The 26,098-nt window shown below is 46.6% G+C and overlaps 4 protein-coding genes, 1 long non-coding RNA gene and 2 other non-coding genes across 13 annotated transcripts; 5 read left to right on the plus strand and 2 right to left on the minus strand.

The window, feature by feature from the left end:
• Positions 1-46: 46 nt before the first annotated feature.
• LOC118506805 (protein RUFY3) lies at positions 47-15,935 on the minus strand. 5 transcript variants are annotated; one of them, XM_036044456.1, is made up of 9 exons: positions 9,426-11,245; positions 8,353-8,494; positions 4,703-5,136; positions 4,358-4,608; positions 4,009-4,267; positions 3,794-3,934; positions 2,594-2,691; positions 828-1,044; positions 47-743 (listed from the first exon to the last, which is right to left on the minus strand). In XM_036044456.1, the coding sequence occupies exons 2-9, from the start codon at positions 8,486-8,488 to the stop codon at positions 312-314; spliced, it is 1,968 nt and encodes a 655-aa protein (XP_035900349.1). In that variant the 5' UTR covers positions 8,489-8,494; positions 9,426-11,245; the 3' UTR covers positions 47-311. The 5 variants fall into 5 exon arrangements, with proteins under 5 accessions (XP_035900349.1, XP_035900346.1, XP_035900345.1 ...); XM_036044453.1 differs by having other exon boundaries at positions 7,981-8,494; XM_036044452.1 differs by having other exon boundaries at positions 7,918-8,494.
• LOC118506804 (endoplasmic reticulum metallopeptidase 1-like) lies at positions 11,296-15,230 on the plus strand. 2 transcript variants are annotated; one of them, XM_036044450.1, is made up of 5 exons: positions 11,296-12,891; positions 12,974-13,501; positions 13,574-13,645; positions 14,344-14,486; positions 14,550-15,230. In XM_036044450.1, exons 1-5 carry the CDS (start codon positions 11,473-11,475, stop codon positions 15,001-15,003), a joined length of 2,616 nt encoding a protein of 871 aa, XP_035900343.1. In that variant the 5' UTR covers positions 11,296-11,472; the 3' UTR covers positions 15,004-15,230. The 2 variants fall into 2 exon arrangements, with proteins under 2 accessions (XP_035900343.1, XP_035900342.1); XM_036044449.1 differs by lacking the exon at positions 14,344-14,486 and adding an exon at positions 13,852-13,973 and having other exon boundaries at positions 11,297-12,891; positions 13,574-13,788; positions 14,672-15,230.
• Positions 15,936-16,035: 100 nt separating the features above from the next.
• On the plus strand, positions 16,036-17,205 carry LOC118506809. The gene is made up of 3 exons (XM_036044467.1): positions 16,036-16,199; positions 16,263-16,612; positions 16,680-17,205. The coding sequence occupies exons 1-3, from the start codon at positions 16,120-16,122 to the stop codon at positions 17,018-17,020; spliced, it is 771 nt and encodes a 256-aa protein (XP_035900360.1). The 5' UTR covers positions 16,036-16,119; the 3' UTR covers positions 17,021-17,205.
• A 197-nt stretch (positions 17,206-17,402) lies between these two features.
• Positions 17,403-25,176, plus strand: LOC118506810 (condensin complex subunit 1). Of its 2 annotated transcripts, none has more exons than XM_036044469.1 (7): positions 17,403-17,659; positions 17,768-18,218; positions 18,299-19,022; positions 19,096-19,494; positions 19,562-21,802; positions 22,617-23,016; positions 24,919-25,176. In XM_036044469.1, the coding sequence occupies exons 1-7, from the start codon at positions 17,545-17,547 to the stop codon at positions 24,966-24,968; spliced, it is 4,380 nt and encodes a 1,459-aa protein (XP_035900362.1). In that variant the 5' UTR covers positions 17,403-17,544; the 3' UTR covers positions 24,969-25,176. The 2 variants fall into 2 exon arrangements, with proteins under 2 accessions (XP_035900362.1, XP_035900361.1); XM_036044468.1 differs by lacking the exon at positions 24,919-25,176 and adding an exon at positions 24,102-24,334.
• Positions 21,928-22,009, plus strand: Trnal-aag. Its single transcript has one exon. It is a non-coding gene; the product is annotated as a tRNA-Leu (tRNA).
• Positions 22,396-22,477, plus strand: Trnal-aag. Its single transcript has one exon. It is a non-coding gene; the product is annotated as a tRNA-Leu (tRNA).
• On the minus strand, positions 24,592-25,861 carry LOC118506812. Its single transcript, XR_004905552.1, has 3 exons — positions 25,182-25,861; positions 24,898-25,078; positions 24,592-24,818 (listed from the first exon to the last, which is right to left on the minus strand). It is a non-coding gene; the product is annotated as an uncharacterized LOC118506812 (long non-coding RNA).
• Positions 25,862-26,098: the final 237 nt, after the last annotated feature.

Raw genomic sequence — 26,098 nt, forward strand, 5'->3', positions numbered from 1 at the left:
AGGGATGGAACATTTTACGTGATAAAAAATAAAATCAAGGCGGTGGTACATGTACTTATATTTATTAAAATAAATATTCTACCGAACATTCCAAGTATATAAAGGTATATGAAACATTTTGTCGAGCTGATAATCTTTCTACCTCCTGCATTCGACACGACTGATTATGCACAACACACCATCTCTATTTTATCTATTTGTAAGGCATCCCGGATAGAGCATTTTGTCGAACGGGTTGGAATCGGTTTGCTTTTCCACAGTTAAAACCATTAAAAACGGTGCGACACCGCTCATCATCGCTACGGTAGGCTTTACTTTGCGGCCAACTTTTCCCAACAATGATCACATACGCGCACCGGTTTGCTTCCGTTGGCCGTTTGCTGCTGATCTGTTGCCGAAAGCGTGGCCACATGCTCCGAGCAGCTAGAGCAAAATATTTTACCACAGTTTCGGCAGTGATGCTTGCGCCGTGTCATGCTAAACTCTTTTTCACACCCCGTGCACTTCGACACGACTTTATCCGGTGTCCAGCCGCCACCTCCACCGCCATTGCCAGCCAAGGAGTCACCGTCGCGGTTGTTATCGGCACCGTGATGATTGTGGTGGCCAGCTGCTCGTTCCTTTAGTTCTGAGATTTGTAACTTGCTGACGCTCAGCTGCACACCGAGCTCCTCCAGCGTGCGCTGATCTTCGGCCCACTGGCTGCGAAGTTTTTCCAGCTCAACGTTGGCTTTTCCAAGTTGCTGTAGAATCGGAAGAGATAGAGAGAAATGATGGTAGATAAAAAGTGAATCAAACGAACATAAACTATCAACTCCGCGAACTACCTTCGAATCATCCGACAGCTGTTTCATCTGAAGCTGCAACTCGCTAATAACTTCCTTGTGTTCCATCTCCTTTTCCTGCATGGCTGTTCGCCACTCGCGCTCGATGCGTAAATCGGCTTCGGCTCGTGCCGCCCTCTGTTCGCTGGCGACCACTTGCAGCGATAACGCTTGGGACGATTCTTGGAGAGCGTTCAGGCTGGCGGTTTCCGAGCTGTATCTGCGAGTGGTATAAGATTGTGTGTCTCAATAATTCAAGCATTTTTAGTAATCGTCTACCGATGCGTTATTTATATGCCTTTTTTATTCATCAAGCCCCTTTAGTTTTAGCTAATTGAATTGAGTTCTTGTGTTATTGAACGTTTTAAGCATAAAGCGCATGTTTGATTCCTGTAATTTTTCTTTTTTTTGTACTGTCCATATACCGTAGCACAGCACGTCCTTAATAAATCTTATTATTATAAAGGAGCAGAATAGTCATACGACTCGTAAAACGTTAAAAATTATATCGAATAGTCTAGTGCCTTATTACGAGTTTTTTGTATGTGCCAGCTTCTCCTGTATTATTTTCATTCATACGCACGACTAAAGACTAACTCTGAATAAATGACTCATCTACACGATCACAGAGATCCAGCCAATAGGCTTGGATCCTCTCACTCATGCATTTTCAATAAAAAATACAAATAAATACATATTACGCTGCTATTGGCCGCATATTAAAAATAATAATAAAATAATCGTCACGAAAAGTCCAGGTTTAGAAGGACTAACCAACAATCGAAAGCGTGATCAGTGCGCTGCTGTTGGTTAAACAAGGAATGCCAAAGGGTACGGATAAAGGTAACAAAAGGTTAAAAAATGAAGAAAAATGAATAATTGAAGCATAAAGATACCCTCGATTGTCTTTACTCCGTTTTTCCTTGAGAAAACGAAACGGCAAGCTAGAGACGCTCGTTCGTAGAGGCTTTCGTTCCCAGTCTCTACATTTTTTCCCCGGTCTCTACTAGAAAATTTGAAGCTCAAACGGGCAACGTGTTGTCCGTTATATGACAATCCTTGCTGCCAGGAGATATCATAGAAAGTAGACTTGCACCACCAGGCCATGTATTTATTTTATTTTCAATATGAAATTTTCTTTCGTGACAAAAGAGTTAAATGTGGTACGTACTTACACCGACAACGTGCGACAAAGTTGACCAAAATGTGATCGTATTACAATGCAAAAACCGAAAGTAAAACCATCCGTTAATTACACATACAATTTTACGTAAATTATTCAAAACATAATGGGAACAATATCAAACAGTTAAAATTAGTAAGACTGTTTAATTAGAAAAATTAAAAAAGTTCAAATGTTTTGAGCATTACGGCAGACATTTATTTTCGTCACATTCCCCATCAAACAATTTAACGCACACACACACCACGGTTACTGCTGGTAGAGGTTTAGTGAAACGATGCATTTACTTTTATTTGCATTTATTTTATCATAGCGGCACGCAATACAAAGTACTCCCATGGCTTCCCATCACTGACTTACGGGCAGATTAATAATACATAATGACTTGCGCAACCTACGCAGTTTACTTCATGACTAGCAGAACAAGAACTCAATTCAACTGTGCTTCACTCTAAGGATAGCGCATTCTGACATATATGTAAGGGCAGAGAAAGGCATACAATACGCGTACAGTAGTAGGTTAACTTAATCAAGTAGTTTACTGATAAAAAACACAATTTTAAGAATATAGAAACGATTGGCATACTTTTTCTCCAGCTGCGATATTGCACTGGCCATCGATTCGCGTTGCGTTTCCATCCGCGACATTAGCTCTGTTTTGTGCTTCAGCGACGCCTCACACTCCTACAATAAGAATGCATGTGTGTGTGGGTGTGTATGGGTGGAAATGTATACATAAGTAATTGATTAACATCGTTTTGCAGATTTTCATGCCTTGTCCCCCACAATATCTGTACGGATGACGATCATCCCCACTCTCGTGATAGCACTCATATGTTGGTGGCGTGTAGCAGTTTAGACTTGCGGGAGATTGTTAAAACTATGCTTCCTGAACCCCCCCTTTTCATGATGACCCCATGCCGGCCCCAAGCAGTCTTCGAACGCGTGTATTGTTAAAGTAAATGAATAGTTTTGGTTCCTTGTGAACAGATCCACGATTATTCGTTGGGTAGTTTGTCTGCATTGGATGGTGGACTCGGAACTGTCGTTGCGTTTTCGCTATCCGGTAACTGTTCACCGCCCTTTCCGGTACTTGCGAGATCCACCTGCGGAGGGGATGATAATCTTTTCTGCAAGTCTTGCTCCTGCTGTCCTTGCGCTGTTGCCGATCCAGGAGTTGCCTGAGTTGTTGTGCCTTTACCTTCGGCGGAAGTTGCAGCCGTAGCAGTGGCAGCAGTACCCGATGCCGCTGTTGCGGCCGCCGTTGTTGCTCCAACCGACGGAGATTTTCTTAGCTTATTTGCATTGAACGGAGGAATGGTACCGATCTTGAGGTGTGGTTTCTTGTTCGGTGGACCAACGAGCCCACTTCCGTACGAGCCAGTACCGGAGGGCGAAGATACACCACCGGACCCGGTGAACGAGTTGATTGTGCTGATTTGGGAATCCGTCATGGCGTCGGCCGCTCCCTTTCGCTCGAGATTGGACAGTATTTTGCCTATCTGGGAAGCTTTGATCTGTAACCGCGATACCATCTCACCCTTCTGTGTCAGTTCCAGTTCACATTCCTGGACGCACGGACGGATAGTGGAGACGAAGACAAAGAGTGGAAACATAATTTATACCCGGTCTTACGCGAAACGTTAATAAATCCCAAGGCACAATTCGTCTATTTGTCAGGCACAACAGGTGACCCCTATTATTCTCACCCCCTAAACGGCACACCGTTTGCTGCCCAACCCCACCCAAGCCAACCCTTGAACAACCCTTGAACCCTGAATATTACCTGCAGCTTACGGTACATGTCAAGATTGATCGATTTGATGTCCTCTAGCTGGCGGCGTAGCGAAACGATCGTGTCCTGCTTTTCGTGGATATCCTTCTCTAGCAGCTTCATGGCCATTTCCGTTTCCGCCTTCAGGGCTACCTAATGGGAAAGAATGTTCGAATAGACGGACACTTGGTTACACGTGCCTTATGCAACCGGTGCCCACTACTAACTTGCAGATCCAGTTCCTTTTCGATCTCCTGCCGCTTTTTGCGCTCTTCTGCCAGTGTTTCTGCCATTTCCGGATCGAAGCGATCCAGCACGTTCGTCTTATCCTCGATCGGGTGCCCATGCTGGGATGCCCTTCGAAGGGCAGCATTTTCTGCCTGCAGTGCCATTAGGCTGTTCCGGGCGATCGCTAGATCTTCCTTCATGAGTGCGTTGGTCGTGGTGAGTGATTCGACCTTGGCTTGTAAATTGGCGACCGTAGCACTGTGTGAAAAACAGGGTCACGAGCGTTTCGTTTGATTAGAAACCGTGGCTTAGCCGTTGGTGTGTTGAAATGCAGCGTTGGTTGCTTACTTGAGATGTCGATTGAGTTCTTCGATGTAATTCTTCTGGTCCAATACGGCCGTCATCGCACCGGTGGCACTGTCATCGATTCCAGCCCCAACCCCACCGTTGTTTTCCTCGTCCGGACTGTTACGCGAGCTCGACCGAAGGTACAGGGAAAAGTCGATCACGCCTTGCTGTGAATCCAGATCTTCCTCCTTCACGCACAGATTACAGTCGATCACATTCAGGCCCACCAGAATGCCCACGATGATTATGATCTAAAAAGCAATGGGGAGTTCGGGCGGAGGGGATTGACGTTCCATTAAAAACTCGCAGAACTAAAGGGAGAATTACTCCGTGTCCGATTCCTACCTCATCGCTCATCATCAACGCGTGCGGTTCGTAATACTCGGCCAGCGAATCATCCCGATGCTCGATCAGGACCTGCAGATAATCGGCCAGCTTTTTCTGCATCAGTGCTAATCGTAGCCATGCCCGGGCACGGCCCATGTGCGTCCGGACCGTGGGCAGATCGCGCACGGAGGAAGTAATGTCCATCGCTTCGACACAGTACCGCTCGACGCTTTGCAAAATGTCCCACAGTTCCTTTTTCGGGCCGAGTAGCCCCTTCTTCGGCTTTAGCCCGTGCCGCAACACGTGCTCTAGCACGATGAAGAAGTGCTGTAGCGGCAGGTGGTCCGAGTCCAGCATACGGCCAAAGCGCAGCGATTGCTCCAGCAATTCCTTTACCACCAGTTTGCATATCTTCACCAGATTGCTTCGCTCGATCGAGGCCGGATCGCGTGCTACCGTGTGTGACATGAAAAGTAGAGAGACAAACGTACACGTACATGCAACAACGACTGTCTGACGATCGATTGGGTTGTAAAGATCTACATAACACGATCGCAGTAGCCTGCGATGCGGTTTACTACGAAGACATCGAATTGACTGAACGTTTGTTTGGGGTTTGGATCGTGGAAAGAAAACCGGAAAAACAAAGTGCCTACCAGTCAAATAGACCAGAGAATTGGCCGATTGTACAGAAACTGGTGGAAAACAGAGTAAAAAGGGAGAATGGCGTTAAACGGCTTCCAAGTGATTGGTCCTGAACGCACAACTCAATGCCGAATTGCTCGAAGTCTTTTAATCGTGCTGCTTAGTAGTATGATGCTGACAGGAACACTTTGCAGAGATGCTTTGGAAGATAGGGAAAAAAGTAACGAAGAGAATCGCTTCAATGTAAACCATACACCACTATTACGGCAATCCTGTATTACAGCTGACGATCTAACCGTGTTCCAAGCAAAGCGTCATTTCGAGGTAACATGAATGGGATAACACGACTTGGAGATCATTTGTTCAGCGTGCATTTTTTCTTTGACTTTTTTTTAGCAAATGATGCCTAAAAGTCCCCCAAAATTTGAACCTATAAACGATGCCGGAATTATGCAACAAATAGAATTTTTTAATCAACTCGAAAACAACACCATAAAAGCGTCTGACGATCACAAAACTAGAGAGCTGTTGCTGATTGCCTTTGCGGATGCTTGCGGATCCCAAATGTATGGTTATCTTGTACCGGTGATAAAATACTCCTACTATGGAGGTTTTGTAAGCCATTTTGCCGCCAATGAAGCCATTCGACTTCTAAAGAAATATCAATCAATGCTCGAACCTAACGACAGCAGTAGACGTACTGCCGTCAGCCACTGGCAATTAGACGATCTTGATCCTTCACTATTTTTCACCCAATTGAACCCTTTATCCGATGAGCAATTCAAAACTGGAGAGCGCAATTGTCACCACCTGTCGGAAGCACCGTTGGAATCGTTGCATCCTTATGTGGAGATTGATGAAGACACGGAAGAAATGCTCCTAATTACCCTACCGTATTTTCACAACGGATCAGTGCACAATCCCAAATCGAAACGAGCTAGTCGTGTGCTGTTGAATTACTATACTGAGATCGTGAGATGTTTAGCAAGTAAAAAGGACACGCTTGAAGCTTTCAGCCGAACGTTCGCCGAATGGATATCTAGTCACACAAAGTATATCTTAGCAAAAGGACAAACTGTTCTCTATCCAGCATTCGAAGGTGTGTTACAGGTAAAGAAAAGTGCAGAGAATGGGAGGAAACATCCGAAAAAATCTATCACCGCACTGAATGAACATTTGCCAGATGACAGGATCGATCAAGATTCCGAGGAACTGAACGAAAACGAAGATGTGCCAGAGAATCGATCAGAAATGTCCACACTTAAAAAGATCTCCATCTGGATAGGGTGTAGCATGGCAGTGCTTTTAGTGGTGTATATGATCTTCAAAATGCAACAGAATCGAAGTATTATCGCTAATAATCGATTAACAAAACAGCGTAAAAAATCTGCGGAAAGGCGTAGGCGAAGTTCAGGTACAAGAAGGTTATCTAAGGAGGTCAGCGAAGAGGACGAGTTGACTGTTTACGATCGGCTTGAAGCGGATACTAATAACCAAGGTAAGAGTTTGTGTAACTGTTTGAGTAAATTAAAGTACATTTTATCAACTTGTTTCAGGTGCCAAAAATAAGGCAACCGGTCAGCGCAAATTCTCGATGGCTCGGTTCCTCCAGCGTATTCAACCGCGAAATTGGAAATCAACTGCTAAAGGTTACAAATCTGTTGCTGACGATTCATACGGTATAAAAATGAATGAGCCTTCGTTATCGAAACAACAACGCAACCCGAACGAAGATCATCCTCAACCAGGACCATCGCAAATCAAGAGGGGTCAGAGATCGCGTTCCTGTAGCTGTATCTCGTGTATCGAACGAGAATCATTACAAGATTCAGACGAGGCAGAGCGACCGTTACGTACAGCCTAACTATAAACCTTTGTTTCTATGGATTATCAAACGAATATTCCTATTTCCATTGGGATAGTCGAATGGAATGTTCTTACTACCATGGCACCACCTGCCACTAAAATATTGCGCAAGGAAGCATTAATTTAACAACAAATAAATAGTCATAAAAATCCAAATAAAAATAAGCTCATAACGTATAATATGCATTGGTGAAAGAATAAGCACATTCATGTACAGAATTTCCGTCCAATTCTTCAAGAATGTAGTTCGAGCATAGCTTGCATGTTAAAAGCGAATGTGCGAACTGTAAGCCAATGTAGAGTTCTGCCAGATGTTTGCACTGCAAAAGGCTACCATTTGTTTGTCCCGTCCCAAAGGATTAGAGTTAGCGCTTTAGCTCCTTCCTTTGAGTGCCGTTTGAACGTGCCTATCTCAACATTGCAAATTATAAAAGTATGTCCAAAAACCGAAAAAAGCGTGCCCAAAATACAAAGTTTCAGTTTTTCTTTTTGCTTTAAACAACTGTTAAATGGCCTTGGTACTTTGTGTTGGAGGCACGCAGGGTAACACCATTACACACATTTCTACGTGGAAAGTCAACAAACAAACAAATCGGGGAAATGATATCGAAACGGTACAAAAGGAAATCAAGTGAGAATGAAATGTGTGTTCTGTGTCCGTGTGTCTATGTGTGTGGGGTGGGAAAAAGGGGAGGCTTTGTTGTACATAAAAAGGCACCTACAGTAGTAGTTAACCCAATCGCGCTCGATAATCTTCTCTTCGCATTTTACGTTCTCAATTATACCGAAACTATTGAGTGCGTTGCAGTCACTGGTTCCTCCGGCTGCACCCCCTCCGCCGCCGCCCAGCGCATCGGCCCCACCGCCGCAGCCGCCACCACCGGTCTGGCCGTCTTTGATATCGAGATCCTGCAGCTCCTTCAGGCAGAGCCATTCGCCGTCGACGGTGACGCGAAAGTTGCACAGATAGATTGTGTCCTGGGCGGCGGTATCGCTGACGCTGCCACCGCCGGCCACCCCGCCCGCCCGCAACTGACCGCCGGGACGATGTCCGTCGCCACCGTTTGAGCTGCCGGTACCGGCGGGAATGGCTCGGGGTAGCGTGATCAGGGTGGCACCCGGTCCGTGATGGTGTCCATCTCCGTTGCCGTTCTTACCGTTGATCCCGGCCGCGCTGCCACCGGTCGACGCACCGACGCTGCCGACATTGCTGGCGGTGGTGGAGGAGGTGGTGGTGCTGGCGACAGTCGTTTGATGGTGGTTGTTCGGCTGCGCAATGCCCAACGCACGCATTTTTGGCTAAGTTCACCGCATCCGGTACCGCATGGCGCGTGAGGTGCACGTGAAAGAAGAGAAACACACATCCAATTAAGAGGCAAAGGAACGAGGAAGCTGTGTTCCACTATCCAAGCTGGAGAAACCTGAGCGTAAGTAGACCTGCAGGAGTTTGGAGTGGTTTTTGGAAGATGGCAGTGCTTCGTCCTGTCCGACTATCGACTGTCTATTCGACCACGTGACACAAGCTTTGTAGAACATTTTGTGTCAGGTAGGATCAAGCTCTTACTAATGCTAAATATAAGCAGTTACCCTATCTTTATCCGAAGCAATCAAGAGTTAATTAATTTGAAGAAGAGCGGCAATAAAGAAAATTGCGCTGTAAAACTGACACACATATGTTTCTTCTCTAGCTCAGGATCAGAGTATTTCAAGGATTCGATTCGTCGTTGGTCTCTCTCTTTCTCTCTCTCTCGCTCTTACGAACTCCTCTACGTCTCTATATGGTATGATGAATTACGAATCTGATAAAGATGTATTTCGATATTCCAATAGAACAATCTGCCCGTTCTGCTATCAAAGCTGTAATTATGCTTCTGGAATTAATTCTCTATTTGGAACACGCTCTTGACCTTGGTCTATGTAGCACACAAAAAAAATCGCACAAAACACGGCAGCTTGTTCATGGCCAACACATTAGGAAGGTTGTATCATGTTTTCGTCCTTGTTTGTTCTTCTTTTGTTGTAGAACAAACCATCTAGACCACCGACAAGCACCATAAAACTCACATTAGTCCTTATTTGGCAACTTTTTTCTTCCAAAAACCACACACTCCTTGCTGCGGTTATTCCGTCCAGTCGGGTTTCTGGACCGCTTGTACGTTTCTCCGTTGTTCCGAGGATGCACAAGACATACGTTGCATCCCGTTGGAAATGCTCGTTTGCGTAAACTTACAGTGCGATTTACGGAGCCTAAGGGATGACTCAGCAATGTTTCCGTTTTGCCACCGTGGTTTAACTGTCTCGTATGATGGAAATATGTTCACTCTATCGCCGATAATGCACGCCTTCGCATCCACGTTGTTACACGAAGGAAGAAAGCAAGCGTTCTGGAGTTTCTTGTTTTACTGGCACAAGAAAAGGGAACTAATGAACACAAAAGGGTACCAGAAAACAGAGAACGGAACTGTATCTCTAACGCCACGCGCGCAAATAAGCTGTGCAATCTGAACAGGAATTGCAAATGCCTACTTCTTCATTGGCTTATGTTATCGATTTTTCACCAACTGAACGTCTGCTTCTGCTACGCAAGCGGTCAGGGCTGCACGGATTGAACAAAACGAATGCAACCGAAAGGAACGGACGACGAAAGAAGTTTGACATTTTGGACTATGGGATGCGCTGCGAAGGACATGCGCAGTCGAGCGGTCCGGACCACCACCGACCATCTCCCGGTTCCAACGAATCCGTTCCTTCTATTTCACCCCCCAAAACGAGGGTAGTAAACAAAACAAACCCACCTCGCACACGCACACTCGCGTAGAATGAACGGCTAAAGTGCTTCTCCGCTTGGCATGATGCCGGTGCAAGTCAGCAGTTTGTTTACAGTTAGGGTGAAGGTGTGTTGGTTCTTGCATGCACGATGATTCATTGTACGGACAAAGAATGCAGCTGATGCACTTCTTGTGAGATGCTACAGTGAGTTTCACACCATTCTATACTAAATACTAGTTTAATAGCGTAATACTAAGCTCAATAGAAAATTTGCTTTTATTTCCATAATCATAATTAGCCGTATGATCATAATAGACCGTCGACCATAAGGTTTCCACCTTATGAGTTGATTTAAATACATGATACAACAATATAATCATAAATGAAACAAGTAGATATATCAGGGAACAAGTCGTCTATCTCTTCGCTACCATCTATGGGCGAGATGGGATTGCCTGCCTTCTCTTCAACCCAGCTCTGTGTCAGAAAACACAGATGGCATAGGCATCATACCTTACCAAACGATCGAGCAAGCGGCACAACACTTAGGGTTGCAGGAACACCTAAATGGGGTCATGCACCTATAGCAAGGATTTTAGCTAACAATGGATCAAACTAAAGCCAGAGGAAACTGCTCCACTCAGAACACATGTCAGGGCGGACTTAGGTAGACCTGTTCTCAACATCAACCAAAAGCTGACAATTTCCTCTTAGTCCCGTAAAGAGCATCTTATCTTATGCATCCATAAAATAGATAGCACGGGATATTCGATAGCTAGAAGACGGCGCTAGACCGCGAGGAGGCCAAGATCGCGAAGCGATTATGGCGCCCGATAAGTAGGTAAGCATGTAGGTATGATAGTAGCAATGGCAGTTTAAACTCGCCGACTACCAGCAGTCATCAAACGGGTTGTTTATCAATATTGAACGGATTTAGTTTAAATTCAATCCACCAAAGTAATGGTGTTCACATCTTGATTGTCGCTTATCTGCACAGGTACACGGTACAGTATATTTTGATAACAGTAAGAATTTCCCAAATTACACGCACACACACACACAACCTCATCGTAGGTCAGATATTCCAAAATAGGACCAAATCGTGCTCTAGATGAAATTCTATGTTTTTATCTGCTAGTCATTCGCGCCGATGCACCCGGCGCGAGTTAATCGGTAACATGTAAGCGGACGCACATACACTACTCTAGGCGCGTCTTGTTTTGCTCCCCCGGAATCGTGTTAGCAGTACACGACGACACACTCCAGGGTACGACGTCCCCAGCAGCAAAACCCACTCCTTTAGTCGATACTGCGATAACACACAAGCCAACCAACCTATCGCACCGTCCATCGTGCCAGAGATAAAGCACCGCCACCGTGCAGTGAAGCCGCACATCTGTCCGTGGGGTAAAACCGTGCAACGTCAGCCAGTTCATTCGCGAACCTCGGTCCCATTGGCGGTGCCTGTGTTTCTGTCTGTGTTCTTCCCATACAGCCCGGCAAAGAGAATGCCACAGCAAAAGCGTGTTCGATTTAAGGAGGACGAACGACACGTGGTTAAGAACCTGCACCAGCTCAACAGTGGTGCAGTTTACGGTGCACTGTTGCTTGTGCTTGGCTGTGGGCTGCTGACGAGCTATTTGGCCACACGGCTACCACCGGCGTTAACGGTGGGGGATCTAGAACGTTCGCCCAACGCGTTTATTGCCGAGCGTGCCTGGGCAAGTCTGAAGACGCTGAACGACCTGGGCCCAAAGCCGACTGGAAGTCAGGAAAATGAAGTGATGGCCTACGAGTTCCTGCTGAAGGAGGTACAACGAATAGAAGCGTCAAAACATGCCAACCAACAGCTCGAACTCGACAGCCAAACGGTGACCGGAGCGTTCAGTATCTCACTGCTAAACCAATCGATGACCAGCATGTATCGGAACGTGCAGAATCTGGTGGTGCGGTTGGTGGGTAACGATGCTCGACAGGCGCTTCTGTTAAACTGCCACTTTGACACGGTGGCAAGCAGTCCGGGTGCTAGTGATGACGGTGCCAGCTGTGCCGTGATGTTGGAAGTTTTGCGTGTCTTATCCCGCCAACCGGTGCGCACACGGCACACGGTACTCTTCCTGTTTAATGGGGCCGAAGAAACGATGCTTCAAGCTGCTCACGGGTTCATCACACAGCACCGGTGGGCGGCCGAGGTGCGCGCGTTTCTCAACCTCGAATCGTCCGGTTCCGGTGGGAAGGAGGTACTGTTCCAGGCTGGACCACATCGTCCGTGGCTGATCCAGGCATACGCACGTGCCATTCGGCATCCGTTCGCGCACACCGTTGGGGAGGAAATCTTCCAGCTGGGGTTGATCCCGTCCGATACGGATTTCCGAATGTTTCGCGATTACGGCGAAGTGCCGGGGATGGATTTTGCACACATTGCCAACGGGTACCGCTATCACACGCGTTACGATTCCATGGACTTCCTATCGCTTGAGGTGTTGCAGCGCACTGGGGACAATGTGCTCGCACTGACGCGTGATTTGGCCGAGTGTGATGAGCTGGCAGCATCAAAACTACCCACCGGTGAAACGGTTTTCTTCGACTTTATCGGGTTTGTGTTTGTGCATTACTCGGTCGCTAGCGGACGGTACATCAATTTAGCCGTTGCGCTACTCTCCGTGATGGTGCCTTTGATCGGCTTTTCCCGCATGCGCTTCAAGGATGTTTTGCGGGAAGTTACATTCGGACTAGCGGGTACCGTAGTAGGAACAGTGTTTAGTCTAGTTGCATGCACGACAATAGCACGGCAGCTGGATTTCTTCGGTAAAACCATGACCTGGTACACGAACACGCAGCTGATCCTGGGCATTTACTGCTGTTCTGCGCTGTTGGCACATTGCTTTGTCTATCTATTTCTTACGACGTTCTACACCAACGATAAGGTACCTCCGGCACCTGCGTTTGCTCTGGCACAAACTTATAAATTTCGTATGTTTACATATTTACTCTCTTCACGATTCGCAGAGCCACCTTTCGCTGGGTCAAATGACCCAAGCACGACTGATCGGAGTAAATGTGTTCTGGAGCTTTGTAACACTAGCCGCAACGGGTGCCGGTTATCGTAGTGGCTACATACCCATGGTTCTGCTCGCCTGTTCGCTCGCATCGTCCCTGCTGAACATCATCCTCAATGCGAGTCGATCGCATCGGCGTTGGATTTACGTGCATCTTACATTCCAGCTGCCCGCGTTGTTATGGTCAACCAACTTTTACAACGTGCTTATACAACTGTTCGTACCAATCACCGGTCGATTTGGAGGATCGCGCAATCCCGAAGTGTTTATCTCGCTGCTAGCGGCCGCTGGAACGCTACTGTGCTGTAGCTATTTGATTCCGTTTATCGGACAGTTGCGACAAATGATTAATTTCACCGCTAAGCTATCTGCCGTTATCGTATTTACGCTGGCACTGGCATGTCTGAGCCCACTTGGGTTTCCGTATAGGGATGAGAGCATGGCCAAGGATCCAACACCTCAACGACATTACGTTACGGTGAGAAAGTAGCAGCAACTATCGACGAATCTGCCGTGAACTTAATTCCGCTTTCTTCCGCCGACTGTACAGCACACGTTCCGGGTGTTTCATGACGAGTACGGACTGTACAAGCATTCAGACGCCGGATACCTGTTCCAGGAGATGGACAGAAACACTCGAGCAACGATTGAAGAGCACGTTGTGCCCGGTGAAACGCTTGTTCCGATGCGACAGGTAAATTCCTGCCAAACGGAACTGTTTTGTGCGTTACCGTTTTACTCCCTGTGGCATCAGATGCGATTCAAGTGAGCTGTACAACGTGGATTTTAGAGCCGCAACCAAATTAATCGCCATTTATATTTTCGCAGCAACTATTGGCTGCCAGGCCCGGAACCGATCGTCGATAATATGGTCACGATGGCTTATCTAGGTACGGAGCAGCTCGACACGCATTCCCAGCGTTTGCTGTTTACCATGGAAGGAAGCATACATGGTAGCACAGCAAAAGCGCACAGCAAAAGCGTGTTCGATTTAAGGAGGACGAACGACACGTGGTTAAGAACCTGCACCAGCTCAACAGTGGTGCAGTTTACGGTGCACTGTTGCTTGTGCTTGGCTGTGGGCTGCTGACGAGCTATTTGGCCACACGGCTACCACCGGCGTTAACGGTGGGGGATCTAGAACGTTCGCCCAACGCGTTTATTGCCGAGCGTGCCTGGGCAAGTCTGAAGACGCTGAACGACCTGGGCCCAAAGCCGACTGGAAGTCAGGAAAATGAAGTGATGGCCTACGAGTTCCTGCTGAAGGAGGTACAACGAATAGAAGCGTCAAAACATGCCAACCAACAGCTGTTCCAGGAGATGGACAGAAACACTCGAGCAACGATTGAAGAGCACGTTGTGCCCGGTGAAACGCTTGTTCCGATGCGACAGGTAAATTCCTGCCAAACGGAACTGTTTTGTGCGTTACCGTTTTACTCCCTGTGGCATCAGATGCGATTCAAGTGAGCTGTACAACGTGGATTTTAGAGCCGCAACCAAATTAATCGCCATTTATATTTTCGCAGCAACTATTGGCTGCCAGGCCCGGAACCGATCGTCGATAATATGGTCACGATGGCTTATCTAGGTACGGAGCAGCTCGACACGCATTCCCAGCGTTTGCTGTTTACCATGGAAGGAAGCATACAGTCGTCCATCATTATTGGACCGAAGAAAGGCGTACAGTTGGTGGGCTGGTCGTTGCTAGACCATGTGCCACCGCCAGCAACGTTCAGTGGCCGTGATGGACACTTTATCTTTATTACCCATGGCCTGCCGGGGAAGGCGTGGAACATGACCGTTGATGTGCAATACGATCATCCGAAAGAAAACGGCAATCTGGTAGATATCGTTGTTACAACCAAGTTCTGGCAGTATCAACACATGCATACGGCCGAATTCGAGGAGCTGCTAGCAAGATTCCCGTCCTGGGCGCACGTTGTTCCGTCGGTGGCGGTGGTTAGTGTGTTTCCGCTCTAGTTCCCGGCGTCCCCAGGGGCGGGGAATATGATTACGGTGTCCGTTCGATTATGTAAATTTTATTAAACCGATCGATACACATCTGTGCGGTTTGGTTTAACGCCATCCCTGCAACCGTGCGTAAACCGGGGTTTTGACACTTGACACAGAGCACTGCACTTTTAAACAGAAGACTAAATAAAATGTGATTTCTGGGAAAAATAAAACTGTAGCAATGTGCACACTTACCGGCTTGCTTCTTTCTACACCCACCATCACCGTCATTGGCCGAGGGACTAGCGGTCGAGTAGGATGCCAGGGAGCAATAGCTTTCCCGTCGCGTTAACCCTTCGCGGATGGATGCCAGCGAGGGCGATTTACTGATCGGGGTGCTAGAAAGGGATTCCTCCTCGCTCGGATTTCTAAACAGCAGCCTATCGGTGCTCATCTCGATGGATAGATTGTTGATCAGATTGTTACACTACACAAATACACTCACCCACCATAGCACACAGGGTATACCGATAGATAGTAAAGCAAAACGCAACACAACTAGAACCAAAACAATAACACCAGGCTTGCAACGTAACGCACCCCAAACTTATCTCTCGATTGCACTTCAATCTGATCCGCTGATTACGGTTTTATCGCCTTTCCTTCATTTCACATCACTCAGAACAACTGATCGAGTAGAAGTATGCAAAATATCACACCACACCGTGTCTGCACTTCAAACGGTGAGCTTTACACTCGATTTTGCGTACGCAACTTCTCAAAGATGCACTGTGACGAAAGAATACGCGAGGAAACACTAACGCGATTACGATTAGGATTAAATAGACACGATTTGCGTTAAAAAACCTTGATTTCTGCGGCCTAAAACACTGAAAGTCCACCATCAACAACCAATGAGCTCCTATTTTTGCCCAGATGTTGCTGTAAATAAATAAAAACACGAACACTTGTCAGATTCTCGCCAAGTACGAGGAGCAACAAAAAAATGACGTTTGGTCAGGGTTGTGCACGAAGATGGCTTTCTTTGTTTGGTTTGGAAAGGATTTTTTGGACTATTTTAATCGTAGAGTGCTCTGCTTAGCGGAAGAAATGCATACTTTTAGTTTCCCAAATATATAAGTAATGGAGCAGTGCAAAATTTGTGGACGACATAGAAAAAAGGCCGCGCTGCATTCTCCGACATTTGAATTCGATTTAGAGCCGTAAGCAAAAACGGACGCCGCTGTGCTGTGTTAGTTTTTTATTTTTTCTATCTCACTCACTAGATTCGAAGATGATCGAGAGTTATCACATTTCCTGTACCGGCTGACGCAGGATATAATTAACACAAAAAACTATTCCGACGATAATATAAACCGCATCTGTGAGAAACATGTGCGCAACTCTTACTATCCGGATAAGATGCGTTTGCAGGAAGTGGTGCAAGATTTGAAGAACAAACTGCACATCGTAAATCGTAAAGAAGTTCAATCCAATGCCGAAAGTAATACAAAGGATCACAAATATACTACTACTGATCAGGCGGAAACAGTGGCACTGCATGATCTGCGTCAAATGAAGGATAAAAACATCAGCGCACAATCGTTCATTAGCGTCCCGAAACTGGTGCTGAGAGGTAAGGTACAGGTGTGCCTCAAACTTTATGAGATTTGTGCAGTACAATTTATGTTTCTTTCCTCCAGATTCGTCCAGTTCGATCAGCACAATTACTACGTACAATTTTCCATCTTCCGAAGAACCGAAGGTTGATCCACTCCAGCTTCTGATAGCTTCAGCTTCACGTAAAAGTGAAACGTCTACTGTATCAAGTGCCACTTTGCAAACAATTTTTCTGAAAATAGATCATAATGAACCAGCGGATAATCGTACGGCCCAGCCAGTGGATAGTTCCGTCGATGCACTAACCAGAATGGTGGCGGCAAGCAGAACACCGGAAAGTGGATGTAAAAGGTGTCCGCTGGGTAAATGTACCCATCGAAGAGTGTGTGGAACTGACACACTGAAGCCGCGGCAAAAATTTTAAGTGAAATCTCTAATAAATTAGTAAAAAGATAGGGGATTTTATTCGAAGCAATAAATAGCGACAGCGAAAGAAATTTTGTAAATAATTACAGTGTATCGATAAAAACACACTGTCGTACCCCTCGCGCAACTGTCAAAAATTCAAAGTCCGTGCTGCCAGAATAAAAAGCTGTTTTTTAAAACATTTTTAATGACCGTTTCTATTGCATTACACGTTCCTAAAAATGCATAAAACTCAAAATTAATTCAAATATAGTGATATATTAAGTCTGAAACAATTTGAAACCGATTGTTTAACGATGAAATAAACTAATAGTCTCGTTTTTGGCAAATACCATCGTCACGTCACTGTCTGGCAACACTGACATTCATACCAAGCCAAGAACCAGGCGTAACGGCGGCTTCCTATATCATTATTTGCGTGCTGTAAAAAAAAAACACACAAGCGAAACGGATAGTTGAACTAGCGCGTCGTTCCTGCGGACACTCTCGAAGTTTTGTTGGCGTTTGTAAATTTGCAATGCAATGGAGTGGCAATTCATCATACCACAGGCAAGAGCGGAGCTTCTGCGTTCAGACAAAAACCATTATTGCGTCGGCCGAGTACTTGACGCCGGCGAAGTCCCGGAAGCGCTGAAGGGTAAGAAGTGTGCGCGGTGATGTTTTTGATTTGCGCGGTAGTGCGGCGACGTGGAAACAAAACGCTAATCACACTTTGTTTGCCGTTCCCACCCTCTATTATGTACAGCGTCACGCGCCGTGTTCAACGACCCTTTCGCGATATTCGATCATTTCGATACGTTCTATTCGGTGATCGACAATGAGAAAGGTTTGACCGGCACGCATCTGTTGCGCGCCTACGATCAGCTCTATGGCGCTATCGACAAGCTGGGCAGTACGATGGCGGACCTGCTGTCCCGGAAGGAAATGGACACAACCGACCAACAATCGTCGCTGAATGCGTTGAAGATGTTGGCCTTTCTGGTGAACGGTATGGTAAAGGTGATCGATTCACATGTAAATACCGTGAACGAGAAACTGACGACAAAGAAGACCAAAAAGCAGTCGGTGAACGATCAGGCAGAAGCGCTAGATTGGGACAACAAACGGTACCAGTGCATCGTGCAGTTGTACAACTTGATGCAACTTCCGCTGGAGAAGCTATGGGATCCACCGGTCTGCGAGGAATCGTTCGTAGAGTGAGTATCTGTACGGATGAGTACAAGATGTAGTACAGCAGCAGTATTGCTCTAACGTGCGTATAACTTCTCTTTCACAGCGTCATTTGCGATATTTGCTATCGAACGTTGGAGCAGCCGTACGTGCGGACTCGCAACATCGCGGACAGTGTGTTCCAAATCCTTGGGACAGCCATCAAACGATACAATCACTCGCTAGCGTTCCCGGTGCGTATCCTGCAGATCATCGAACACATCGAAACGGCGATCCCGCCGGTAGCTGCTGGCGTATTGCTGCTGTACGAAGAGTTTGGCATTCAGACGATCTATCCAGTGATCATAAAGGAAATTATCGAACGGTTGAGCGTGGACTCGGCCGACTCGCAAACAGCGAAATTTTACAGCATGTTTCTGATCGAGCTCGGTACGCTAGCCCCGAAGCTTATGATACCACATCTTTCGATGTTGAGTGAAGAGCTGCTGAGCCTGGAATCGTTCACACTGCGAAACTGTGTGCTGCAGATCATGGGTGAAGCGGTCGTTAGCGAGCTCACGTCGGAAGAGCTGCCCGATGAGCTGAAGGAGACGCGGGACGAGTTTTTGGACGATCTGCTCAACCACATCATGGACATATCGGCGCATGTGCGTTCGAAGGTTTTGCAAGTGTGGTTGAATCTCAAGGAGAATAACGCTGTACCGCTCGCCTGGATACACAAGGTGTTGAATCTGGCTGTTGAACGCCTGGAGGACAAGGCGCTAGTTGTGCGTAAACAATCGATCGCTTTGATTAAGGCTTTCCTCGAGCACAATCCGTTTTCTGCTAAGGTACGTCTGGTTAGCCTAACATTTCGTTTACTTTAATATTTAATCTACTGCACTCAACGGCTCCTCCTTTTAGCTATCACTCGCTGAGCTAAGGGTTCAGTATGAGGAGGAAGACAAAAAGCTGCAGGACCTGCGCATGCAGCTAGTGGAGCACAACAATAAAATGAAGGCAAAGGAAGAAGAGTGGGAAGATATCGTGGTGCAGATGTATCCGATCGTAACGGAGCTGTTTGGCAAGGAGCCCGATGATCTGGAAACTGCGACCGAGGCGGATGTGAAGCTGCTCTCCGACAGTATCTTAACAATGCTGAAAGAGGAAAACTACAAGGATCTGGTACGACTGGTACAGCGGGCAGATTACGCGCTGGGCAATAGCGACGAACGCAAGGAAATGAATTTCGAGCACCAGTGCATGTATTACATTACGCTGCTGAAGAGCTACTTCATTCATGCGCATATGAACACCAATTTGGTAATGATTCCCCGCCGGGACAAACAGTCGAAAACATTTTGCTAACCCTAAAACCCCCTTTTTACAGGCTGCCGAAGTCGAGAAGGTGGAAAATTCGGTCAACTTTCTGCACGACTCGCTACGGTTCTCGGAGCTGATATCGAACGCCGTTCCCAAGTTGCTGGAAATGCTGATGTCAAAAGCTCAGACGGATGTGCACGGTGCGATCGATTTCTTTACCTCGGCGTATCTGTTCGGCATCAAGGGTACGGAACAGGGCATGCAGCAAATGCTCTACCTCGTGTGGTCGTCCGACAAGGAAAAGCGCGAGAACGTAACGGCCGCATACAAGCGGGTCCTGTTCGAGACCAACCTACAGGGTAGGGCGCACACGGTAAAGGTGGTGCGAAATTTGAGCCAATTTCTGACCAACCTTACGCGCGGCCAATACACCGCCATGGAGGTGCTGATACAGGAGTGGGTCGAGAACGGTGACATCGATGCGCAGATGGTGCAGGTTTTGTTCGAAATCTACACGATGAAGCTAGAGAGCGTGACGCCGGAGGAATCGCGCCAGGCACTGCAGCTGCTGGTGATGGTTGCAGCGGCCAAACCGTCGGTTGTAACTGCCAACCAACAGCTGCTAGAAACGATTGGCCTAGAGCAGCGTGGCCAACGTGATCCACGCATATTCGTGGCCACCCTGGAACTACTCATGAACTCCGTTCCGCAGCCGACAAACAGTTCGAAATACTACAAACGGTTTGACCATTCGGCATCCACTGTACAGCACGTGATCGATCTGTATACCAAGCTGTTCTTCTGCTCCCAAGTGCAATCGTTTGACGACATCGGTACGAAAGTGTTTGACTTCATTTACAAAATGGTCAAAACGCCCGACCTGCTATCGCAATCGATTGTGATCGCTTTGTACGAACGTTTGCAGAAGCTGGCGGAAAGGGGCACGCCGGTAGAACAGACCGGCGACGAAAACCGATTAACGCAGCTGAGCCAAATTTCGGGATCCACCCAAGAGACTAGCGCTCGCACTTCATCGCAATCTGCGACACAGCCGGAAGAAGTGTTGCTTACCATTCCACACTTTCTGGCGGCCCGATTCATCTTCACGATCGGTTACGTTGCGATGCGCGAGATGATCTATCTGGACATTGATGTGTACAGCAACATGAAGTATCGGCAAGAGTTGAAGGACGAGTTAAAGAATCAGAAAAAGAAAAATGCCGCACTGGCAGGGAACAAGCAATTGAACAGCACTGCAACGGCGGTTAGTGCTGGAATGGCGGCCAACATGCGAAAAACACTCTCCACTTCCATGAACGTATCGGCCAGCAATGCACTGAAGCGCCTGTCCGGATCTACCGGCGCTGGGGGCAACAATGGGCCGGAGCAAGCGACTGAGCCGGAAGAGGAACTGCTGAGCGGAGCCACGGCCGAGGATGCTGTGGCGGAAGAGATCAACTACATTTGCGAACAGGAGCTGCTGTACGGCAAAGATAATCTGCTGAACCGCTTGATTCCTACCGTGCTGGAGGTGTGCAAATTTCCGAACCGCTACAAGGACGAGCTGATGCAAAAGGCGGCCGTACTGACGCTTATTCGACTGATGGCCGTGTCGTCCAAGTTCTGCGAGGACAACATGCCGTTCCTGATGAACATTTTCAAGCACACGAAGAACACCAACATCAAGTGCAACATCGTGATCGGGCTGTCGGATTTTACCTTCCGCTTTCCGAACGTGATCGAACCGTGGACCAAGCACATGTACGCGACACTGCACGAAGAGAATGTGGAGCTGCGCATGACGGCGGTGAAGATGCTGTCCCATCTGATCCTGCACGAGATGATTCGCGTGAAGGGTCAAATATCAGACCTGGCGCTCTGTATCGTGGATCCGGTGAGGGAGATTCGCACCATCACGGAACAGTTCTTTAAGGAGATTGCGAACAAATCGAACATCCTGTACAATGTGCTGCCCGACATCATTTCCCGGCTGAGCGACCCGAAGCTGGAACTCGAGGAGGAAAAGTACCACATCATTATGCGGTACATCATTGGGCTGATCAACAAGGACAAGCAGATCGAGAGTTTGGTTGAGAAGCTGTGCCTGCGGTTCCGGGTCACGAAGGAGGTGCGCCAGTGGCGTGACATCGCGTTTTGCCTTTCGTTGCTATCTTACAACGAGAAGACGATCAAGAAGTTGGTGGAAAACATTGGCTGCTTCAAGGATAAGGTGCAGCACGAGGAGATTTATCAAGCATTCCGTACGATCATCAGCAACACGAGCAAACTGGCAAAACCGGAACTGAAGGTAGGTGCTTCAAATCAATCTAGTGATAAAGAATATAGCAAATTAGATGCTTGCTGCTTACTTGTTGAGCGGAGAATGTATGGGGTGTGGTTTATGTGTCGGTTTTGGAGTGGAGAGGGTAAGAAGGTAGCGTGGCCGAGCGGTCTAAGGCGCTGGTTTAAGGCACCAGTCTCCTCGGAGGCGTGGGTTCGAATCCCACCGCTGCCACAGAGTGGTAACTTTTTTGTGCCACAGTGTGGGGGGTTTTTTGATATGCTGCTCTGAGTGCAGAAGTAAAAGTATTGGTTTTAGCAAACATTAGTTTTTATGATTTTGGCAATATTTAATAGTTAACATTACAATATTTTATTTTGTTATGTTATAATAATTTTCTTTTCAATTTTAATTAAAATTTGTGGGTGTCTGTTAAAACAGTTTCAAAGAGATATGGTAAAAGAAACATAAGCATGATTGATTGTGTATTAGTAATTTGCAGCATAAATTGCGTATTTTATTGAAGCTGGGAGCATTTTGCATACCGTGGCTACAACCCTGGATCATGGATGAAGCGTTCCAATGAACCAGTAGGCAATGGAGCCTTGGTCCGGCACTAAGGTAGCGTGGCCGAGCGGTCTAAGGCGCTGGTTTAAGGCACCAGTCTCCTCGGAGGCGTGGGTTCGAATCCCACCGCTGCCACACATGTGGAAACTTTTTTTGTGTGAGAAAATTGTGACAGTCGGATTCGTCGCATTTTTATATAATCTTCTTATACTCATTCTAGCATTCCTCATAACCTTTGCGTATTTTTTCGCCTTTTTTCTAAAACACAACGCAGAACGCAGTGGTCGAGTTTGAGACGCGGCTAAAAGAATGCCTCGAGGTGCGCGATGAAACGGCGGATGCGGTAGCAGGAGCCAACTCAACAGGATCGTTCGATGAAGGGAGCGGTGAAATCGCCACCACGTCCGGGAGAAAGGGCCGTCCGGCAACCGGTGAGCGCGGAGTATCAAAGCCTCCAAGTGGAGGAGGAAGCAAGGGGAGCAAGAAAGCGGGAGGAGGAAGTAACAAAACAGTGGGACGTCGCGGCCGACGGGGAGCAAAACAAGCGCCATCGTCCGAGGACGGGGAGAGTGACAGTGAGGAAGAAAATCTGCCCCCCGCAACGAGCTCGCGAGCCGCGGTCCGGGCGCGCCAGAACATGAAGATTACCAAAGTCATTGAAAGTGACAATTCAGGTAAAGGTCGCAGAACGTCATCCCGTCGGTTGGTGAATGTAGTTTAGCGCAAATAGAAGTTTTGGATACTGTTTTCACTCCGATACGTAATTTAGATACCTATTTCTGCATCATATACCGGCACATCCATATACACACACACACACACATACACATATGTATATCAAAACAAAACGCACAATCCATGAATTAACAACAACAAAAAGTAACAGAACTGCATCATTGCTGAACGCTTCCAGAAGAACACGCCGGGCAGACAGGATCCTTGTACCAGAGCACAACCCCCGTGCATAATATGATCACGTTTTGGTGGATGTTTTTGTTTGTTTTTGTTGCATTTATGTCTGTGGTGTGTGTCTGTGTGTGCTGTAGATGTTGCAATAACCGATTAAACAAAAATTGTCCCATAGTAAGAAATACTTTGTTGTTCTTTTTTACATCATCTCAATCGAATGCATCAGCTTTGTTTTGCTGCTTTTCACATTCTAACGCGTACAACGAATTTTCCTCGCCTCGAAAACTCGAAATGGAAAATTCGCCACTGCTCAAATACAAATAAAGGTAACACACATCCGTGTAGATTACTCTCTTCGACTCACGATCAGTACGTATTTCATTTGCGAGTTGCGAGTGTTTTTTTTACTCTAGATTGAGTTGCTCAATTTCAACGGTCGATCGGCCGTAAGTACCGATTGTCGGATGCTTGTGCACACATTGTGATCACACTGTACAAATTGCCTCACAAACACCATGTGACAACATGTGCGCGTCGAAAGCATGTGGAAGTAATGATTTTACTAGGCTAAATAATAACAGGAAAAAACAACTCATTTAACGTTTTTTTTTCTAAATCTGAGATCAGAAACAGTAAAATTAGAGAGCATTACGGCACGGGTTCCACATTCCGCATTATGTGCACTCTTCCCTGTGTTCTTCTTCGCTGTGCGTGTGAGCTTTAACGTCCCCATAGGTTTCCTCATTTGCATATGCTAAAGCATACCGATTGTTGTTGTTTTTGTTTTGTTATTTGTTCTTGTTGTACCGGAATAAAAACATGTATCCTTTTCTCTCAACTTTCGTTCTAGACATTGAGCCCGACACTAGACGCAAAAAGAAAAGAACATTTGCCGCGAAACATAGGGACGAAGAATGATAGTATTTCAACCGGCTGGGGGGAACTGAACAAACAAACAAAAAAAAGCAATACTTTTCCAAAACCCCAGCATCTTTACACAGTGCCACGCAATTTTTAACATCAAAGTTCCGTTGCTTTTAAGAAATAAAGTGATTTTAACCGTTTTATCTTCAAACGACTGAATTAGACAGATGATCGTGTGACTTTGTGTGAGTGGTGGTTCGTCAACAGTGAAGGGGGAGTTCTCTCTAGCTCAGATTTAGGGTCTCGTAGCAGCAAAAAAAAAGCAAAAGAGTGTTGCATTTTTAAGCCATAAAAATATATAAATATAATAAGCTTAGCTTAGCATTTCATATAGTACATTGTGTATGTGTGTGGTGTTGGATTGTATGCAAGAATAGTGAGGATTGTAACTCATCAAATAATCAATACTTGATAGCTTAAAACAAAAATATATTTTTCTTTTCTTCAGTAAAATTTTACTGAAAATGCACCGGTTTTGCTCTGCAGTGTTCATACGAAACTAGAAACCATTTTACCTTCTCTACCACTAACTGATCGGTCAGCTTTCAAACTTGTGTGCTTTCTCCCTAGTATTCCTGTATTATACACTCAGTAAACTCACACGCACACGCACGCACAGTGTCAAGCAGCATCACATAATAATCTGTAAACGAGTGTCATCATATTTAGTAAGAGCGTTACTCCCTGTGTGGTAAACCCGTGGTCTTATGTTTGTTCCTTACCTTCCCTTTTCTCACTTCTAGATGACGATGAGGAAGATTTGCCACCGAAACGTGGGAAAACGAAACGGTAGCATCCTCTCGCGATGCTTATCACGCCTTGGTCCGGCTGTCCCCGCTTGATTACTACGAGTCGCGTCACAGTGTGTGTGTGTGTGTGCTAATTCCCAATCGTTTGTGGTTTCTTGGTGTTCAAGTAGTGTAGTAATTTATTTATTGAATTTTAACAGTGCGATTAAGGAAAAATGTTACATTAAATATAGAATCTGGAGAAAAAAAAAACTTACCTCGCACGAGTTTGATGAGAAGCTGCTTCTTGGAAACTTCACATATACGCACCATTTTCATCACCCTTCTCTTCACTGTACGATCATCGCATTTTATAGTTTTTGTTCGGGATTCATATTATTAGCATCGCACGCGTTTCTCCCTGCTCTTACAAGATCGATCGGAAACTGTCAGAGGAGGATTCCGAAACGGAAAATCAATCACTGACTTCACGATGTGGCAAGCCTTGGAGCAGCTCTACTCCTACCATCTCTTCATTGATGTTAAAACCGCATATGACAGCATAGCCCCAGGGTGGCACCATACGAAGTTATGAGCTCTTTTGGAATCCTCCCGGTCAAGCTTACCAGGCTTGTAAGAATGACAATGGCCAACATCATATGCCAGGTGAAGGTGGATGGAAAACTCTCAGGGCCCTTTGCTACCACCAAGGGCTTGCGCCAGGGAGATGGGCTTGCCTGTCTCCTTTTCAACCTGGCGCTAGAGAGAGCCATCCGCGACTCGGAGGTGGAACCTTCGGGGACCATCTTCTATAAGTAAATCCAGATCCTGACATACACGCTGAAGACATAGACATCATTGGTTTGAGGCTCTAACAGAACCTCGGATTGCAGATTAACGAGGCGAAAAACAAAATGATGGTGGCACCACCAGCTGCCCTCTGCTAACAAACACTGATTTACGCAGGGGTACATGTACAGATAGGTGACCACACCTTCGAAGTCGTCCACAACTTCACCTATCTGGGGTCAAAAGTCAGCACCGACAACAGCATTGATGTTGAGGTACGCGCACGGGTGCTGGCTGCCAACCGGTCATACTACAGCCTGAGGAAACTTCTCCACTCGAAACACCTGTCGTGACGGACGAAGCTGGGAGACTGTACAGAACATTTATAGTCCCAGTACTCACATAC

The sequence above is a fragment of the Anopheles stephensi genome, chromosome 2, assembly GCF_013141755.1.
Source record: "Anopheles stephensi strain Indian chromosome 2, UCI_ANSTEP_V1.0, whole genome shotgun sequence".
NCBI lineage: Eukaryota > Metazoa > Arthropoda > Insecta > Diptera > Culicidae > Anopheles > Anopheles stephensi.

Bases quoted from the DNA above. Each gene is read 5' to 3' on its own strand.
- LOC118506805 (XM_036044452.1), bottom strand. From the start codon at position 8,488: ATGCGTGCGTTGGGCATTGCGCAGCCGAACAACCACCATCAAACGACT. The intron at 1,045-2,593 runs GTATGCCAATCG...TACCACTCGCAG, and splicing joins ATATCGCAGCTGGAGAAAAA to ATACAGCTCGGAAACCGCCA. The intron at 744-827 runs GTAGTTCGCGGA...CCGATTCTACAG, and splicing joins AGCTGTCGGATGATTCGAAG to CAACTTGGAAAAGCCAACGT.
- LOC118506804 (XM_036044450.1), top strand. From the start codon at position 11,473: ATGCCACAGCAAAAGCGTGTTCGATTTAAGGAGGACGAACGACACGTG. The intron at 13,646-14,343 runs ATGGACAGAAAC...CTGTTCCAGGAG, and splicing joins CCGGATACCTGTTCCAGGAG to ATGGACAGAAACACTCGAGC. The intron at 14,487-14,549 runs GTGAGCTGTACA...ATATTTTCGCAG, and splicing joins TGGCATCAGATGCGATTCAA to CAACTATTGGCTGCCAGGCC.
- LOC118506809 (XM_036044467.1), top strand. From the start codon at position 16,120: ATGGAGCAGTGCAAAATTTGTGGACGACATAGAAAAAAGGCCGCGCTG. The intron at 16,200-16,262 runs GTAAGCAAAAAC...CTCACTCACTAG, and splicing joins TTTGAATTCGATTTAGAGCC to ATTCGAAGATGATCGAGAGT. The intron at 16,613-16,679 runs GTAAGGTACAGG...TCTTTCCTCCAG, and splicing joins CCCGAAACTGGTGCTGAGAG to ATTCGTCCAGTTCGATCAGC.
- LOC118506810 (XM_036044468.1), top strand. From the start codon at position 17,545: ATGGAGTGGCAATTCATCATACCACAGGCAAGAGCGGAGCTTCTGCGT. The intron at 18,219-18,298 runs GTGAGTATCTGT...TCTCTTTCACAG, and splicing joins TGCGAGGAATCGTTCGTAGA to CGTCATTTGCGATATTTGCT. The intron at 19,495-19,561 runs GTAATGATTCCC...CCCTTTTTACAG, and splicing joins CGCATATGAACACCAATTTG to GCTGCCGAAGTCGAGAAGGT.